Source organism: Drosophila subpulchrella, chromosome 2L, assembly GCF_014743375.2.
Source record: "Drosophila subpulchrella strain 33 F10 #4 breed RU33 chromosome 2L, RU_Dsub_v1.1 Primary Assembly, whole genome shotgun sequence".
NCBI lineage: Eukaryota > Metazoa > Arthropoda > Insecta > Diptera > Drosophilidae > Drosophila > Drosophila subpulchrella.
Genome location: NC_050610.1, coordinates 11,385,114 through 11,405,382, shown reverse-complemented (window position 1 = coordinate 11,405,382; position 20,269 = coordinate 11,385,114). Strand labels below are relative to the sequence as shown.

At 36.8% G+C, this 20,269-nt stretch overlaps 2 protein-coding genes across 4 annotated transcripts in view; one reads left to right on the top strand and one right to left on the bottom strand.

The window, feature by feature from the left end:
- Positions 1 to 20,269, bottom strand: part of LOC119548673 (myosin heavy chain, muscle) — an 88,135-nt gene that overhangs the window by 29,812 nt on the left and 38,054 nt on the right. The window contains exons 1-3 of one of the 3 annotated variants that reach the window (XM_037856114.1): positions 18,391 to 18,537; positions 14,134 to 14,270; positions 1,270 to 1,407 (exon numbers count right to left, since the gene is read on the bottom strand). In XM_037856114.1, coding sequence (XP_037712042.1) covers positions 1,270 to 1,407; positions 14,134 to 14,270; positions 18,391 to 18,497 — 382 coding nt within the window. In that variant the 5' untranslated portion in view covers positions 18,498 to 18,537. Of the gene's footprint in view, positions 1 to 1,269; positions 1,408 to 3,385; positions 3,762 to 14,133; positions 14,271 to 18,390; positions 18,538 to 20,269 lie in introns of those variants that run through there. The other 2 variants (XM_037856112.1, XM_037856115.1) reach the window with 2 other exon arrangements.
- On the top strand, positions 15,486 to 16,699 carry LOC119548675 (serine/threonine-protein phosphatase alpha-3 isoform). Its single transcript, XM_037856118.1, has one exon. The coding sequence runs from the start codon at positions 15,540 to 15,542 to the stop codon at positions 16,566 to 16,568; it is 1,029 nt and encodes a 342-aa protein (XP_037712046.1). The 5' UTR covers positions 15,486 to 15,539; the 3' UTR covers positions 16,569 to 16,699.

Genomic DNA, 20,269 nt, shown 5'->3' with positions numbered 1-20,269 from the left:
TTCCATCGAATCAATTACCACACTCATTCCAACTTGATGGGGGACCGATGATGACTCACGGGGAGTGAGTCAACGATGCCGAATTTGCGCAGATCTCCAAGACACACATATGCCACAGATTTGGCCAGGAGTTTGGGGCAAGCTGCGAGGAGCGTGTAGACAAAATGTCACCTCGGCAACAGCTGTTGTTAAGCTGCAGCTGGCACAGATTTTCCCAGTTTTCTGTGGGAATGGAGCGCTAAATTGTTTTTCCTCCAACTGGGAGCTAACACACGCCCTCAATTGAAATATAGCGACTTCATGGCTGGACCAGAGAAAAGATACAAAACCTTTACGGTTGCGGAAAAAAGAGGAACGGATCGGCCAGGTGGACAGACTCAGCAATTCATTGAGGGCAACATGTTGAGCACTTCACCTGAGCGATGAATTCGCATTTAAACGTGTATAACTCTTGTGAAAAATAAAAAAAGATGAGGCGTTACAGGGGCGGTTCTTGACAAAAGTTGACACCTTTCCAAAGGGGGATTTCCTAGAAGCTGTGAAAAGGCTTTTACGTCTGCAGCGGAGTAAGAAAGATGTCAGTGTCAGTTTTCATGGGAGTTTTAATGAAGGCACTCAAGCTATGGTAGTTAGATACTTTTAAGTTACTCTTACTTTGAAGTATCTTAAGCACAAAATTGTAAGTGAAAAATCTTTGTATTTTAATTTGCAAATATTTATGCAATATTTTACACTAGCCATGGACTTTGTTATCCCTCAAGATATCATATATTAAGTTTTTAACATTTAAAAAAATCCATTTTATTTACTTTCTTCAAAGTCTTGGACCATAACTATAATTTTGATAACTTGAAAAAAATGTTTTAAAAATGACTGGCTATTCAATCAAAAAGGTGCCTAAGAGTATGCAACTATTCTTTTTTTCTGCATCTCTTAAAAAGTCATATATTCTCTAACCAACATTCTAAAAAATCCATTTTAGTACTCTACTTTTAAAGGTTTTAGCATGAACAATAAATTTCCCATCGACAACTTACAAATATATTTATTAAATTACCATGTTTTTAAATTCACTCAAAAATGTGTCTAAAAGTATGCAACAATACTTTCCACAACTATCTTTTCATCTCTGCATACTTTTCCACACCTTTTAAAAATTTAGAATAAATCATTTTGGGACCAAATCAATTAGCTCACACTCCGTAAAGATCTTGCTATGACTATTAAGTTTTCAACATATTTCAACAGATTCTGAATTTCTGCACTTACGTATGGATGTGGGCGTGGGAGTGGCGGATGATTTGCTGCGCGTTGATTGTCCCTTGGTCGTCTGCTGAGTTTTTGGTGGCGGACCCAGATCGGTTGGCGATATGCTCAGATTGCGCACATCACGCTTTTTGGCAGCTCCTGCAAGAGACAAAAGTGGAGAAAATCAACAAAATGGCATGGTAAAGTGCCCTGTAGTTCCCTACAATCGATATATGGATGATGCGGATGCGGATGCGTAATTTATGCGCAAACACGTTGCCATGAAGCTTAGGGCTTTAAAGTGTCTGGGTTGGGTTGAGTTGAGTTATGCACTCGGATTCCCATTTAATAACTCAAAGGGAAAATCACACTTGTTTTTCTCCCCCCAAAAAACAGTTGGGGGTTTTTTTTTTTTCGAGGGGAACTCTATTTGCATTTTAACATTTTGTGAATTAAAACAAAGCGTTACCATAATTGAAGTGCCTGCCCCCAAGATGTAAGTACATACGTCCAAATAAAGGGTGAAATTATATTATGCCAGTGCAGACCTCCATTAGTTCTCCACGGGAGTGGAGTACGAGTTCCACATGAAAGGCATCGAATATGATTTGAAGAGCATCGCTTTTAGTTGCTTAGTTTCTCAAGTGCACTTTAGTTCTTAGGAGAATTAATTAAGGCCGTACTTCAGAAACATCTATTCAATTTTAAATTTAAGATTAAATACATTTGATATTTTCTAGCTGTTCTTAGAAAGTAATCTATACATATAAAACTCCATTTATAAATATTTATACAACATTCTAATTTTTTCCAACTATCCCAACATTAGTAAAAGTTTTTCCAAAGAACCTATTTCGTCACTAGATAATTATAACTTTATTAAATCCAAGTTTTAGTAGCTTGTGTTTTTCAGACAACTTTCTTTGCTTTTCCCATAGGTTAATCTAATTTTCCACGAAATATCTAGTTATCTATCTGCCCTGGCAATCAATCAAATTTCATGCTCTACGCCGCACTAATCAACTTCGATTCACGCAAACTGGGGGCTTCCTTAACGACCTCATATTGTTGGTTTGGCCATCTTCAGTACCAGTTTCTAAGACTCCACACTTGTTAGCCACTATTTGTGGGCCATATTAGCCACTTTAGGGCCAGGTAATCCATAGAGCCAGCCAGGAAAATGCAATTCCGACTGTAAAACCACAGAAGCAGCTGCGCCATGGATGTAGTAATAAATTTTATTTTAGCTGACGGCTAATTGTGCTGGACATGGACATGGAAATAAAAGTTGCACGCGGGGCTTAGGCCAAATGAAAATGAAAAACTTTTATCTGCAAAGAGCGTTGCACCGAGTCACGTAATCCTTTTGTGGCGTTTCACGAATGATAAGCGTGTTGCAGTTGCAGTCACATACAGCAGTTGGAATTTCGAAATAGTCTGAATGTGCTAAAGGATTAAGTTTGCTGACGCTAAATGGAATATGTGAATTGGTGGGAACTGCCTTTGAGTTTTATGGAATTTGTAGTACTGAAAAATCATAGTTTGGCAATGTATTAAGTATGTGTTTGAGGAGAAACGATTGTACTTTTTTTTTAAAGACTATTATCACCACATTATATTAAGTTGACCAAAAAAAATTCAAATGTTGATACAAAAATTAATAATTTAAGAACAAGGTCCCTTAGCACTTACTTACGCATTTTTAGTGAGTTTCGGTTTTTGATTTTAGATTTTTAAAGCAAAACATGTTCGTCAAAGTCTTAGCACTCCCAAAAAATATGCCTTTTTTATAGATACTCTCTATAAGTTTCCTTACATATACACATACTCTTAAGTTAAGGATTGTATGCTAAACTTAATAAATAAAATAATAAAAAATAAATAAATTAACAAATAGATTGTACATCAAACTTAAATAAATTAATTTGTTTCAATTAAAAATACATTTCCATTTATTTGATTATAACTGGTAGTTTTAAGAGGTGCATACACCAGATCCTCTGAGATTAGTTGGCTGATGCTTACACAACTCTGGCTTTGTTTGTACTACAAGTTAATGCCCCCGGTGTGGGCTTATCCCATAACGATCCAAGTCATTAGCATTTAGCTGTACCACCCCGTACCCCCGAAAACTCACCTTTTGTGAGGCCTTTGGAGGCCCGTTTGCCAAAACTGCCGAAGCGTTCGCGCTCGATCATTTGGCTGTGGATATAGCGCTCGGAATATGAACGCGACAGCTTCTCCTTGGAACTGTGGGCCCCCATTTTAACTTGGTTTTTATTTTCTCAACTCTTGTATAAATTTCCTTTGATCCACGAAGGGGTTTTCCTGAGAGTGTGCGGCTGCTGTGATCGATATCACGATTTCAGACTTCAAATTTCACTTTCACAGGCTCTCGATTGCTACACCCGCGCACAATCTCCAGACGTCGGCGATGGCGGCGAATTTAATTTGATGTCGCTGACAATTCCCGCTTGAATGCATTTTGCTTTGTTCACTTTTTTAACTATTATCTTTTTTTGCAAAACCACTTTTGCTCTATGATTACCACAAGGTTGACATTTTGAGTGCTGTTTTTTCTTAGTTCATTTCATTTATTTCCCTCTGCAGTGACATTGGTTTTATAATGGTTAGATTTAATTGGCTATCATTAACCGATTCAATTAGCCGCCTCGTTAAACTGACTCCCCCACAAATCTCTTTTTTTTCAGCCCCTGTAATTCGTTTTAATTAAATTACTGTTTATGGCGCCCAACCATGGGATGCTCCAATTTTATGGCATTTTCCACATACTATAAGCGAAAATATTCCAAGAATCACATTCAAATAGAATAGTGGCGTGTAAAATCTTTTGACGATGCCAACAACCTAGACACACAAATCCGAAATAGATAAATACTTTATAGCCCAGACATGAAAACCATTATGCATTTAATTGAGTGTAAGCTCTAGTGCAACTTTTTATTATACTCTTCGGGGGGTTAAATTAAATAACGTTTTAATTAATTTATGAACTAAACTATTTTATAAAATTTCATAAACCGAAAACACTTGCATTCTTGAAAGATATAGTTTTCAGTTTAACAAATTTATAAAATATGGACTATTTTATTTTATAACAACTTGCATTATTGAAAGAAATATTGCAGTTTCCAGTTTTATATAAACGTTTTTTTCCTAACCATAAATATTCTTAGGGTATTTGAAGATTTGGCCTATCTATCTACTCCCCAGTTTTTACATTGTTTATTTGGTGAGTGCAAAAATAAATGCTCCTGTTTGTGGGACTAACTGCAGGCTGAAATTTCGCAACAAGAATGATAAATGATCTAGAAAATAGAAGAAGCTCTCTGCGACAAAGCGACCCCGATTTTTTGGCTGCGGGAAAAGCACAGCAGGTGCATGGACTACCAAGAAACTATTGCGACACAATCCAAATAAATCTTAGAGTGGAGCAAAAGGCCCACTTCCCACTCCCATCTCCCAATTTCTTGCGACTTTGCAAGGCAGTTGCTGACAGGTTTGAATGTCATCATAACTTAACAAAGGCGGGCCAAAATGAAACCCAAACCGAAATGAGCTGACAAATTGCACGCCATGATTTGTGGCAGAGCATTTGAATGTGGAACAGCGACACAAAAACAACTTAGTGAAAAAAGGGGGGAAATGACACACGTTTGGGGAAAAAAAAGGGAAATTTATGCTGGCACAGTGGTAAAGATATGCGCATTTTTGGAAAATGTCCCATAGTTGTGCAATAAATCATAAATGGATTTATGGGAAATCGCATAACAATTTTAATTTTCCAAAAGAGCAACTTAAATTGCATAAGATTTTTTTAGAAATGAAATTTTTACAAATTTCAATCCATTTGGGATGTTATACTCTCTTGAATATTTAATAAGCATTCAGATCTTTTAGAATTGTATATTAACAATTTTTAAAAAATGTAATTTTTTTAAGACTTTAGTAATATTCTATGGATTTGATCCAAAGAAGAAATTGTAATATTTGTTATAGAAATTTAAAAAGATAATATATTTTTCAAAATCGAATATTAAAATTCTAAAAAAAGGTACTATATGTGTTTAAGCCTTAAAAAAAGATGTGATTAAAAAATGTAGGCATAATGAGTCCTGATACTGAAGAAATTTTGATACTGGTTATACAAATTTTAAGAAATGGTTTGTGTTATTAGGGTCGGTAAAAAACGTTCTATTTTGTGATTTGTATTAAAGTCTTAGAATTGTCAAAGATTCATTTTATTTACAATCTTGTTGACCGTTCTCGCAAATATCTATCACACCCCGTTCGGATTTTGGATCACTGGGCACCAATATCCCACAGACCAGGCACAACCTCATTCCTATGAATAGCCTCGGCGCCCTCTTTAGTTTAGTCAGTTCGGTGAGTTTAGTCAGGCCTGCAAATGTCAATCCGACCAGGCCAACTATAATTAGCCCGAAATGCAACAGAAAAAGGTGTCAAATGTTTGAGGGGAATTCGAGTCTCATTCGATTCTATTGTCGGCTCCAAATTTAGTCGATTGGAAAACTTTTGAGAGCATAATTCACATGACTTGGCACATCATTCAATACCGAATGTCACATGCCTCGAATGCCGGAAGTTTTCCACCACAAAAACAAATGTGAATCGGAAGTTGTGGGATAGTCCTCAAGGGCAACTCGGTGTTGTATTTGTCGCAGCTGCTTTTCATTTTATTTTTATTCCCATATTTTTTTATTCGTCTGCGAATGGCAGCTGATGAACCCTGCGGGCCACGAATAATTTAGTATGCAAAAATTGAATATGACTTTCAATTAAAAGTTGGCCGTTGCCGCCATGTGGGCGTTTAAACATTTTTCATTGGCAAGCTTTTCCTCAGGCGGCTGGCTGGAAAAGCGGGTGAAAAGCGACGGAAGCTGCAAAAGCAATTAATCGAGCTCCGAGTTGGAGGCGTTCGGAAGGAACTTTCCAGCCAGGACCACAAAAAGGCGGAGGTGGGCATAAATCTACATAATTTAACCGGGACAAGTGCAGCGAAAATTATGAAACGAAAGGAGGAAACTCAAGACGGTGCTTATAAATTAGGTTTCAAAATTACCACCTGGACTACAGTTGGTTTAAATACCCTTATTTTAATTTCAGCTTACTAACTACTATTTACTTTTAATTTAAATAATAGCTTGTTATATACTGTTACATTTTTTAATTCCTTTTCTAAAAAAAAACTCAAGTTGAATCAGTCCAATAACCCATTGAAGCGGGATGACACTTTTTTTATACGGTATAAAAAATACTAAGAGCAGATTTTATATCTTTAAAGCTCACCCACTGGCGGACATAAAAAATATTGCTCCCAATACAACGACAAATCATTTCAATCTATGTTATGGTACGCGATTTTTATGTGTCCAGCAACTATCGTAAACTACGGGTTCATTGTCCCTCCCCAAGAGATATTTTATGGGTGACTCCTCGGCAATAAAAATTACCAATTACCAATGCAAAAAGAAATACATACAAATTGTCCACATTTTTTTTTTATTAATGTGTGCACCCATTAAAAAATCACCAACATGCAAAACAGTAAAAGGAAACTCCACCCATGGTCTGCAAACGGGACTAAAATAAAACCGACCGGTAGCCCCCCGCGGATCCGATATAAACAATCGTTAAACTGACAGCAAGCTGCGGAAAACTGTGGAAAACTTTGGAAAACTGTGGAAAACTGCATCAGCTGCATACACATTTCAGCCGACAAACAAAATGAGACTCACTCGTTAACCCAAATTCTGATTTTCGGTAAAAATTGCAAATTATGTCATTAAAATGTTTCCTTTCTCGGTATTTGCTCCAGTAAATTTAACAAAAAGGGCACTGGGCCAAAAAATAAATAAAGAAAATGGAATAGATCTTTCAAAGCAAATGTATCTAATACCCTGTAGCCATTAAATGAATAAAGAAGTATATGAGAACCATAATGGAAAGATACCCGAATGATGATTCACCAAGCAAATGGTTAGAAAAAATAAATGAAACCACTTTAAATGGGGTTAATATTCCCTAAATGATTTCAGAAAGCTGAAAGCACAGATATTAAATGGAAATTAGGGAGATTCTCCAAAGAGCGCACTGCTAATACATTTAAATAATGATATTCAATAATCATTATCCGTTTTATTGCCCAGAAATACTAACATTTTAGTGTCCATTTATTCCAATAAAATATTCAAATAAAAAGCCTAATTAGCTTGCATATACTAATAAAGTTTCCATTTGCATTTTCCATTGCCCTAAGTACACAAACAGTTGGGAAATCCAGCAGATAATTTTATTGCCTGCAAAAACGAAATGGGGAAATGGCAAATACAAATGCAAATACAAATGCAAATGCGAATGCGCTCATAATGCAATTTTATTTTTAAAACGCTGTCGTTTGCCCCACGTGTTTTTAGTTTCGGGGTGTGGAGGGGTTTTTTTTTGCAGCAATTTTTTTCCTTATTTCTTTTTTATGTGGCACACTTTTTTCTTTGACGGCCGGCTAGCAAGTGGCGGCAATTTGTTTTAAAAGTATTTTTAATGGCACCAAAAAAGTGGAAATTAACATAACACTTTAGCATATAGAATACTAAGGAATATGATTTATATAACTCTTCAATTCGATTCTGAAAAGACAAGCGTTATGTGAAAATCTTTGGTACAACAGGATAAAATAGCCTTACATCATCGGATAACCTAAACATTTTCTTTCAGTGCCCAGTGAAAAATATAAATAAACAAAATGATGTCTGCACTGCAGTTGGCCTATGCCTTAGACAAATGTGTGAATTTCATAAGGCAACATTTGCCTCATTTTGACTGTGAAAATGCTAATGCTGTCGACATCGCTTCACCTTAAGTCTGGCCAATTTGCGCAAATTGAGTTGACAATTCTATTCTTATTATAAGAGCAAGTGACAAACAAAGGCTTGTCTTCTCAGTATTCAACCATAGACAAAGACAAATACCTTCCCAGCTAACTGTGGTAAAAAGCAATGACTTGAAGATTCAGTTGCTAAACATATCTCTTAAATTTTAGAAATCTTGTAATAAGCTAAATCAAATCCATTCGATATGTGATCCATACGCTGCGCTTTCTCAAAGTACAAAAAAGTTGCCGCGTCATTTTGGAAGCCAAAACGAATTGCGGTCATCAATTTGTTTGGCACCTGTTAAAACATTCTCCCAGATTTCCATTAGACAAACAATATAGTTTGTTGAGTGCTCATGTGTGTTTTGGACCTCTAACGAGTGTGATTATTGACATCGGCCTACGAGAAATGCTTCCGGCTGTCCGGCAATATTTTTTAAGCGACCGCACGTGCGACCCCCAAAAAGAAACTTGGCGCCCAACGTGGGGCCTGTGGGTTGACTTTGGGGTCATTAAATAACCATCTGAATAACAATTGTCGGACTCTTCTAGCACTTTAACTATAATTTTTCCAGCAACTCAAGTTACGTGGCCCACAGGAAGTGCGTGGTAAAAGTTGAGCGACTCTAACGACACAATTAATTTATTGAATTAAGCTGAAAAGTGGGCACTAAATGCACTTTACGACTCCGCGAAGAGCGGATCCATTTGACCAGTCGAGACTTAGTTCGATATGCAAATTAGATACGAATGCGTGATCAAGTCGATGTTGTTTGAACAGAGCTTGAAAGCAGCGGGTCTTCGGAGGTCCCAGCTCATTTGCCTGTCTTTCACTCGTTAACAACTCGGCAAGAAGACAACGTTCGGCTTTAAATGCAGCGATCAATCACACGAAATGCAGGTGAGTTAGGGAATAAGAAAATCAGTGGAAAAAGACCAGGAAAATACCAGGAAAAGATTGTACTAAATGGAGTATTGAACTAGGCCTTAAACTAGGTGTAGTTCTAGTTCATTTTATTTTAAACATTTATATTTGTTATATATTATTATTATATGTTTAAGAAATTGTCTATTAAAATCCTCTAATTTTATTTCTCTATTTTAGTTTTATTTAAACAGCTCGTTAGGATTGACAACAGCATACGAGTCTCAACTGTTTTGGACACGCTAGAATTGAAATGCGCTATAAGGTGCATGCAACTATAACAACCCCTAACAATTCCATCTTCGTTAGCATTACCAACTCATTGACAGCCCAGTTTTCCGTTCAATTTAGTTGGCTCTGATTGGAATTGGTTCAGTGACCAGATTGAAAATTTGTTAGGCCGGCAAACAAACAGCTGATTTTTTGGCCCGCTCGGCGGACCATTTATGGTTTCTGTGATTGGCAGGCATATGTTCGCGGCATATAAGCGCTTCATTATGCCAAAATGAAAAGTGTTTCGCCTTCGTTTCTTATCCAACAAAAAAAGCCAGAGCCGTAGGAAATTATGCAAAAAACATAACGAACCAAAAAAAAAAGGAAAATCAGACAACAATACACCTTACGATTGCATCGATTGAAAAATATCAAGTGAAAGTTGACAGCTATCTAAAGATATATATTTTTTGTTGTTCCTGAGGTGAGATTGCTTTGCATTTTGAAAGGGTATCAATTTTTTGGGTGTTCCAAGCAATTATGGTAATCGAATTACGGCCAAAGGGTATGGAACTTTAAGCAATAGGAAAGTTTTTGGGATCAATGGTTGATGCAAATTCGATGCAGTGCAACTTAATATATTACATGGATTATTATTAGGTACTTTCTTTTTTACTAATTCGAAAAATCCAAAGGATGTGTAGAACTTAGCGACCTAGGATCTTAATTTAAATGAAAAAAATTAATGGCGAGTTGTTGTTAAATAGACACTCTTCCTTTTGATTTCCTCTACACTTTTCATCTTATCTTTTTCTGTAGAAAAACTTATCTCACGTCATTTCAAGCTGAAAAATTCCTTTATTGAAATTCAGATTTTTTTCTTTGCGCAACCTTCACTTCGAGCCAAGTTGGCAAACTGAAAAGCTGCCGCAATACCATTTGAATGCATTTCATTTTGTTGCTCTAGTTGGTGGTGTTACAGTTTTGTTGTTGCTGATGTTGTGAAGCATAATTTTTACAACATAACGCCCACAACACTTTCTCGCATAGTTAAGCGAATTTATACAAAAACAGCAAATGGAAAATGCAAAAAAATAAAAGAAAAACTGAAAAACGAAACACACAGAGCACAGAAAATGAAAGAAATATTTCTGTCTAGCATTATTTTGCAATTTCCCACATAATTATTAAGCGCCATTGCGAGAGGGAGACAGAAGAAAGGGGAGAGTGAAAGGGAGATAGGGAGAAGTAGAGCTACGGCGAAATGAAAGCAAACAAAAGTTGCCGCCGACTTTTCAAACTCAGGTACACTGGGAAAAAGCTACAAGCAAATCAATATTGAAAAAGAATCGATACATATTTAAGTTCTATTAAGATAAAGTTTAAAATATTTTTGAAAGTCGTCCAATTTGTATACTTCTAAATTAGATAAAATTTTATAGTCTTATCGACTCTTCATACTATAAAAAACATGGAATATTAAATTATATTTTAGATCAGTAGTATTTAAAGTCCGATGAACTAATACAATTTCCTCATACATTTTTAAGGAAATGTCGAATTAAAAATATACTGTAAAAATTATTTCCCGTGCAGAGACAACAGATGAAACCGAGACCGGGCCCCAGGAGTATCTTCCTCCCCAACGAGACAGCACTGTACAGTAAATAATAATTTAATGCACGGCAAAAAGAGAGGAGACAGCCGACAAGCGGAGCAAAAAGATGCAGAAAAAATGCAAATATGATAATAATAATGTAAAAAAGCACAAAAGCATGCCAGCACGTCAAGTGAAAATTAAGAAAGAGTCGTTCGTTCAACGCCGCACAAAAACACACAGATAAAAAACGTAGAGAAATGCACAAAGATACACACTCACACCATGAGTAAAAAATGTTTTCTAACAACAGACCAAAGAGAACTGTCGACTGTTTGATGAAAATTATAGCCCCAGCAGCCAGTTGAGTTGTGGAAAAAATCAGAGCCAACAGCAGAATGGTCTCAAAGAGACCTGATCCAAACCAGTAGACAAGGCCGGAAACAGGTGTCGTCTTTGGAGGTGAGAGAATCTGGAGAACCCTATACCAAGCCATGGAGTTCGGAACCCATAAATAAAGTCTTAAACATGCCTAACCATATAGGGCTAATATCCGTTGAGCAGGCACTACGGATATAGAACATTAAGACACATTCCTTTGCATCGAAGCTGTTTGTTACGCCCACTGGCTTTTTTCCCACTGATGACTTTCCTAGTAAACATAAGCGGATAGGAGATTTAATAGTTTGCTTGGATTTTATAGTCCACGATTTATTAAAGGCCCAGAACTTTTTACAGACTTGTATTTTAATGGAGCCTAACTATTACTTATTTGTGGCTTTCTGAAACAACATTTTTAAAGATCAATACTTTAAATACTTTCAGAACTAATGTTTAGAAAAATACAAAGTAATACAAAACGGTATATCATTATAAAATAGTAAAATAGCTTTTAGGTAACTTGTTAACTGACAGGTAGGTACATTTTAGGTACATAAAATTTGAGCTCTCACATTTAATTTAATTTTTGTAGGGAGTGCTACTACCTATTACATATTCACCTATGCTGACTTCACTGGAATTAGGTAGCAAATATTACCAGTACTTAGAAAAAAGCAAATCTTTAATCTCCCATCCCACTGATGTCACCAGGTGGTGATCTCATTTAAATACTCCGCTCACCCAAATGAGTCCCGAAAGAAGCTTATAGCTTATAGCATCATTATATTCATCCCATCACCCCCGACTTAACCATTCATTAGGGGATTTCATTACGCGGAGCTTGGGCAGCTGGACAAAGGTAAGTCGGGTAGAAGCCCCTTCGAGCTTCCAATTGAATGCCGATGAAGTTTGATCCCGGAGTTTCGACGAGAGGCACGTTTCCAACTGCCATAGGTAAATGAACTCTTTCCCCACCCCTTTTTTTTCACCTGGCGGATTCTTCTCCTAGACAAAAGCTAACGGTAACCGGGTCTGGAAAGGGGGAGGGAGATAGAGCAGGAGAGACAGAGGAGTACGATTTTGCGGCTTCGCAAAAGATCGTGAGAAAGCCAGGGAACAAACTGTAACAAAACTGATTACGACCAACATAATTTATGGCCAGCAAAAGCCCAGAAGAATTCTTTGTCGAACTGGGAAGAACAAAAATCTGAAGAGGGTAGAGAGGGAGAAGGGAAGCTTGGAGCACCCACTGATTGATTGATTGGCCTTCCAAGTTAATGCGATTCTTACTCTGAAAATTGTATACACGTATTTCTTTTTTTTGTGCGTACACACTTTGGGTATTCAGTGTCAACACCAAAATGGCGAGTTACCAGCGAAATAAATACCAAATTAAAAACCCACAGAAATGACGTCAAGAGCAAAGGTATATGAGGTAGAAAGACCAAACGAATGCAGTCAAAGGTGGTTGGATGGGTTTCGGGTTTCAGTGGTCAAAAGTGGTCTGGAAATGCCAGACGATGCTTTTGTTTCAGTTGAAAACATTTTAAGCACACACATTTTGAAAATAAATAAAAACCCCAGCGAACCGGCATTCTATGAAAAAGCAGGAAAACCTGTTTTTTACCAAATGGGTTGTAATGGCAAGTAAAGCGAAATAGGGGTGCAAAAATGGCTTTTTAGGGGAGTCATTTATGGCAAAACAAAAATATAGTATTTATTTATGATAGACTCTTGACCCGCCTGCAATTTGCAGCTTTTATGGACTATAAGTAAACACTAGTGATTGATTTTTGACCGCACTATCACACTAACAACACTTTGGGCCTTGTTTCATGACCAATTTCGGTAATTATTTTTTTTCCCGTCGATCACGAAACGCGATCTAATCAAGATCACGAAGAACACGAAGAACGCGAAGAACGGAGAGCGAGCGGCATAGATACGATCGCATTGAAAACCCGCCGCCAACTGAAGAGACAGCAAGTAAATGCCGTTTTATCGACCAGATACCAGATACATTTGTATCCACAAGTTTACACTCTCGGCAACTCGCTCTTTGCCATGCCATAAAACTCTTAGGGAGCAGCAAGTTTGGTTCGGTGGTCGATGAAAAGCCGGTTCGCGGCTTAAAACTTTGAGCATTCTACTTAGCAGTTCAGTTCTGAAGTTTGGCTGGAGAAATCCAAGTTTATTTTGTGGTGGCAAATAGTTCTCGTTTATCTCTTAGGTTGCTTTTGTTCATGTTGCAGCAACATGCACTGGATTGTAATTTAAGTTTCTATGGGTTTTAAAATTCTTTTAAATATAGTTTCATTTTCTAAAAAATAACATGCTTATGGTTAATACAAAATTACTTATTTTGATTACAAAATTACAAACCAAATACAATATCAAAAAATTTACAAAATTGTTTATTTTTATTTTTAATTATTTACCATCTTCTGTTTTTTAAAGATTTTGTATTTCTGTTTTATTTTTGGTTTATTTATATTTGAAAATTTGCAGCTTTAAAGCAGTTTTTTTAAGCAGTTCAAAGCAGACAAAAGTATAAAATGAAGCATACTTTTGGGATTTCATTTTAAAGATTATATATGTGAGTGCTTTTAGGATCAATGAGAAACTTTGTAGAATACACATCATTTATTCGAAAAAAATCCTGTCACATTTATTTTCTTACTCATATCTTAAAAATATATTAATAATGTTAATATCATATATGTTTAAAAAAAAAGTACAGAAACTATAGATACATTTCTTCAGACCTCTGTAAACCAGTTCCTATGAAAGTTTCAATAATTCCAAGTTCCCTTCCCTTAAGTTCTATACTTTATATGGTAAATTTGAAATACTTACGCAGTTGAGTGTTTGCCAATAGCTTCGGAGATCCGCTCCCAGACACAGAGGTCAATGGCCGGGAAGATGGGGTGTTGCACACCAAACTCAAGTCGCTGTGCGAACTCTTGTGGCTGTCCTTGCTGTACGAGCGACCACTGTAAGTACAGACATTAATAAACCATTAGTTACGATTTCAAATTAATTACTCAACAATTCACTACTCAATAGGACGGCCAAATTGAGGCTTAAAGGTACATAAAATTAATTCAGTGAAATTATGCCCACAACGAATGCTAACTTTTTTGGCTGGTGATTGTTTTTTCTCTTTTTACACCAGCACTCTGCGTTGCCTTTCCAGCAATCTAAAAACTTTGCTACTTGAAAATTCACAAAGCTGTGAAATTATTGCAAAAATTCTTCAAGCGTCGCTGAGCAATCACAAAACAGAAACCAAAAAAAGCAGGTGAAAATTGGAAAATCAATTGGAGAGACGCGTCAAATTTATTCACCGCCTCTTTCCGTTAAGTGGGTGAAATTTCCTTTTCGTCGCCGCTGTAAAACTATTTTTTCGCTTGCATTTTTTACGAACTACTTCCGCCGACAGCGCGCTAATTGAAAACTATACAAGAAAAAAAGTAAAAGAAAATGGAAAACTTCAGCAGGAAACCGCACAAGGCAAAAAAAAACGAGAGTGGCCAAAAGGAATTAGCTGTGCCAACTGCGTTTCCGCTAGCCAGCAACATAACTATAATTTTTTCGCTCATCCAGCAATTGCAAAAAACAAACTTGTTTCCCTTTTGTCGCAGCAGCCAAAAGACATTTTTCATATTAATTTATGTACTCTTTTTCCGGCGAGTGCAGCACAGCTTGGAAAATCATTAAATTAAATTTATTGTGGCAATTATCGCAATTAAAAGCAATTATTAAATAGTTTTTAATGTGCGCAATCGAACGCATTGTTCAAATTTGTATATAAACTAATGTACTAACATTAGGATATAGTATAATATTTCAGTTTATTGCAGTTCTTAAATATTAATTTAATACTCATAAAATAAGACCGCCAAATAAATGTATATTTATATTCAATGTTATTAGTTACTATAAATTTTAGCTACAAAAAAGAAGACTAGTGCTGTCTGATTTCAATTCTTTGTAAATAATGGGAATCTTTTATATTATAAAATTACCAAAAATGTTTAATTAATTAATAAATTAGCCTAAGATATAACCTAACTTGAAAAGGACATTTAAAACAAATAAACCATAAGACTATGCAATAATTAAGAAGTTTCAACCCAAAACTTTGTACAATAAAAACTTTTTCCTTATTGACAGTTAGCTTTTTCTTTTTTGTCAGTATATTTTAATACAAAAAAATATTTAAAAAATTATAAAATCTCACCCACTCAAATGATGACCACATGGATAACGCAGGATATAGAAAAGTGAATCAGAGTCCAGATATCAGCAGGGACGATCCCTCGGGTGAGGAAGGTTATACGGATACTGAGAGGGAGAACTTCGTTCTTAATTTAAGTGACTTGATCCTTCGGCTGAAGAACTTCCGTCGCAGCAAGCAGCAAAGACTTCCGCTCATCGAGACGGAAGTGAGCAAACTTTGCAGCCTGGCACGTGAACATTTCATGAACGAACCCATGCTACTGGATGTTTCGGCTCCCGTTAGGGTCGTTGGCGACATACATGGCCAGTATATTGACCTCCTAAAGATCCTCGACCACTGTGGCTATCCTCCGAACACAAACTACCTATTTCTGGGGGATTACGTGGATAGGGGAAAGAATTCCGTGGAAACGATCACCATGCTTTTGGCCTTGCGGGTCAAGTATCCCAAGCATGTGCATCTATTACGTGGCAACCACGAATGCCAGTCGGTTAATCGGGTCTATGGATTTTTCGATGAGTGTAAACGGCGATACACGGTGAAACTGTGGAAGACCTTTGTCGATTGCTACAATTGTATGCCGGTTGCAGCAACGATTTCACATCGCATTTTCTGCTGCCACGGCGGCTTGAGTCCCCAACTGAAGGATCTTAGCGATATCGACTCGCTCAGCCGTCCAACCGAAATCCCAGAGACAGGTCTGCTGTGCGACCTGCTGTGGAGTGATCCGGATCGCTATGGTTTCGGTTGGACGCCGAGCGATCGGGGTGTCAGCTACCTCTATGGACGCGATGTTCTGGAGAAGTTTCTGCAGAAGCACGATTTCGATCTGGTATGCCGGGCCCATCAGGTCGTCGAGGATGGTTATGAGTTCTTTGCCAAACGGCAGTTGGTCACAGTCTTCTCGGCCCCGAACTACTGTGGGATGTACGACAATGCTGGGGCTTCGATGGGCGTTGACAAGGATCTGGTTATCTCTTTTGATGTACAGCGGCCCGATAATCGAAAAGCCGTTCTGAGGAAGGTCAGCATTTCACCAGCAAATTGAGAAAAACCAGGAATAGACTGTTTTACCAAAGCGGACAAAGGGTTGTTATGTAACAGTTCGCGCGAATTCTTTAGGTCGCAGCACCTGTTGTTCAACAGAATGCAAAAACGTTACTATTCCCAGCCTATTAAATAAAGTACCCAGACTATATATATATAATATCCTATACTTATTCAAATTTATTTAGTACCATCAACCTCTTATATCAATTTGATGAAGGAAAGTACCCTTTTAAAAGTATACAAATTATAAAAACAAATATTCTTCTCATTTGGTTTTTTTTTTAACCCTCCTTAACTTAAAAACAAATATTTACATTGCCAACAAGCCAAAGAAACGCTAAAGAGCTGAGTGCAAGTCAACTTTCCCACCTCCTAAATCAACATTACTTCAGAATATTTAATTTTTTTGTCGGCAAAAGCCAACACAAATCAATTTCTCTGCGAAAACTATGCCAAGTCATTCGGAGTTTTTGCAACGAACTTTGTTGTTTACCGGCAAGCCCAGCTACCGTTTGGCAATACATTATTTTCACTGCCAAGGTTTGCTTTCTGTGTCACCCGTGTTGGCCATTTAAGGCGCCGCCTTGGCCATTGCAAAAAAAAAATAATATAAAAAAAGTGCCAAGCCCCGAAGAAAAGCGAACATTTCCGCCAGAAAAGAGTGAAGTAAAAAATAAACGAGTTCATCGGTACAGGTAACAAGTGCGAGTTATAAATGTGGAGTTTTAAGGCATTACTTTGGGGGAGGAAAGTCAGCGACTGACCGGTAAATAGATTTAATTATGCAAAACGTAAAACGAAACCATCGACACGCTGAAAAAATCGCTGAAGCGTTAAGCATTGGCGGAAATCGAGTGAGAGAATCGATTGAACAGAAAGAGAAGGCTAGCTAGGGGGGCTACTATTCAGATTAATCGCCTTATAAACAAATTGTAAATTTTAAATAGCCCACCGAACCGTACCAAACCAAAACGATGGGGCTGTGTCTTCGCCTTAATCCCGTGACGTTGTTATAAATATTTATTATATCATCCCCATTCCAACCTCAAAGTGCAAAAATGGTCGGCGACTGACTGAACTGAGGAGCTGTTGCAACTGCGATGGTTCGTAATTAAAATGCATTATTAATGAAATGCAAATGTCGAGACATTAATGAAAACGAGAGGGCAGACGAGCGAACAATTTAAGCACTTGCGGAAGCACGTATACTCTGGATAAGGAAAATTCCTTGAGCAATTATATAACTGATTTAACTGGATATTAGACGAAATAAGGATAAGGAAATTTCCTTGAGCAATTATATAACTGATTTAACTGGATATTAGGCAAAATATGCGGAAATATATATCTTGAAACGATGAATTCCAATACCTGAATTCTTAAGTTTAGAAATTTCTTTTGATATAAGTAAATATGTTATTATAAAATATATATTATCATCTAAAAGAAACAGAATCAGAATCAAATGTGTATGTTTTAAACGTTATTCCTCAAGTTATGGTAGATTTATTTTTACATCACTTAGATTCATTAGTATTATTTAGCATTTAAAATTAATAGACACTTCGCTGTATATAATTACAAAGTTAGTATTTTAAAATGAATTTAAAAACCCTTGGGACTCCCTCTTCGGGTATACCCCTCGCCGCATAGGTAACTCAAAGTGCAATGACAGTCCTAGTAAATCCCCTATGCCATGAGGGGATGGCACCCACAAAATCCCACCCTAAATTTCCACCTGTCGTGCGATTTACCGAGCCGAACCCTCACCTACGATGAATCTCATTTGTCAACGCTTCGGGTTGGAAAATCACGCTTACCCTTTCACCGATGTTGCCACCACTTTGACGGCAACTTTCTGGACGGGACGATGATATTTCACTGGGTCCCCAACACCGCCAGCCATCAGGGTCATTAGGGCCAGCATTTCTCTTCTTATCCCGGGTTTTTCAGAGTGATGGTTTTGTGTGGGTTGCAGATCGATGTATTGTTTAATAATAATTAACGCGTTTTTTGAAAAAAGAGTATTATAGAAATATATGTTTTTTTTTATCAGTTATCTGACTGCAGAAGCAAAGATAACCTTTGAAATTTATTTGTCCGTTCTTTAAAATGGATTTCTTATTAGTATCTTATTTTTATTAGATTGTATTAAGAAACAGGTTTACTTAGTAGAAGTTTGCATAATTGTATTATGTTTGCTTGGAATTAAAAAAAGTTTACAAGAATAAAAATCTTTTTTCCACAATTTCTTTTTTCATCACCTGAGTCGGGTGTTTATTGCACAATCCCCTCAGCAATTCAAGTCCCCATCTCCTTGTAACACTTGTAAATGTTCACTTTTACAAGCTGACAATTAATACCATTTTTTTTTTGTGAAAAGATGCCACCGGCTGCATTTTAATTGCCACAGCAACAAGGACAGAGGCAGCATTAAAAGCCATGACAAAATCCATAAAAATTCTGACAACTGAGCTACCATTTCCCTATTGCTATTTCCCTGGTTTATTTTTTATTTTTGATGGCACTTGGCCAGGTTTACCAATTGATCTTTGCCCTTTGGCATGTCGAAATGCAAAAGAGAGGAGAAATTTGCTGGGGCAATTAAGCGACTTCCTCGCTTTGGCAGCAAAAGGCGACTTGGAATTGCAGTTTCCTCAATAATTCGTCGTTATTGCTGTGGCAGCCATCCATCTGTCCAGTTGCATATATTTATTATGCAACCGTTTGCCATCTCCCTCGATTCCAGTCGGAGCAGAAACAATTCGTACTCTTAATGAGCTTCCATTAAACTTAATTGCAGTCGGAGTTCTGTTTGCCGTCTGCTTTGTTTGCGAAATCCACATGGAGGTTGGCAGTGGGAGATCCGAGTGGCCATTATGATTGGACGTTGGCGGACTGAAAGCCAAGCGTTTGACAGAGATATATCCCCCCGAACATCGAATTCCTCCCCAACTTCCGGTGCGATTCTCATTTAATTGGTATTTGCATATCTAGCACAAGAGCATCACAGGATGTTCTCGAATTCTTCTTTATTTCTAGTATTATAATAAACAAATAAAATTCAATTTAATACCGATTGAATTTTTACATGCTTAAGGAATTTTTGCTATTGAAGTATTTTAAAGTAATAATGAAAAACGAAATTTGTAAAAAATAATTTTGCCAAAGGTAGTACCATTTTCTATTATTTTTGTAATCCCAGAAAATGCATCACTATTGATATCCAACTACATCAATTGCATTGTCTGAGTCTTCATAATTTCAAGTATTATTAAAAATGTATAAAAAAAATCAATATACATTTTAAGATCAATTGAATTTGTATAGGTATAAGGACGTTTAGCATTGAAAAATCTTAAAGTGATATTGAAAATCGTAATTTGTATAAAAGAATTTTTCCAAAGGTAGTACCATTTCCTATTGTTTTTGTAATCCGAGAAAATGCATCACTACTGACAACCAACCATATAAATTGCCATGTCTGATTGTCTTTCCAGTGGATCCTCTCATTAAAAACTTTACATACATATTTATCTTTTGCATACTTTCACTTTACCATGGCCAATTTGATTTAATGGCCAAAGAGAGCGGGCTGCCACTGATTGCACTTTGCGGTTTTGCCCTCTTAACCTCAAAAGAATGTTCTGCGAATCTAGAATAATTAAATTGTTCACTTCCTTTGCGGAGAACGGCACA

Bases quoted from the DNA above. Each gene is read 5' to 3' on its own strand.
- LOC119548675 (XM_037856118.1), top strand. From the start codon at position 15,540: ATGGATAACGCAGGATATAGAAAAGTGAATCAGAGTCCAGATATCAGC.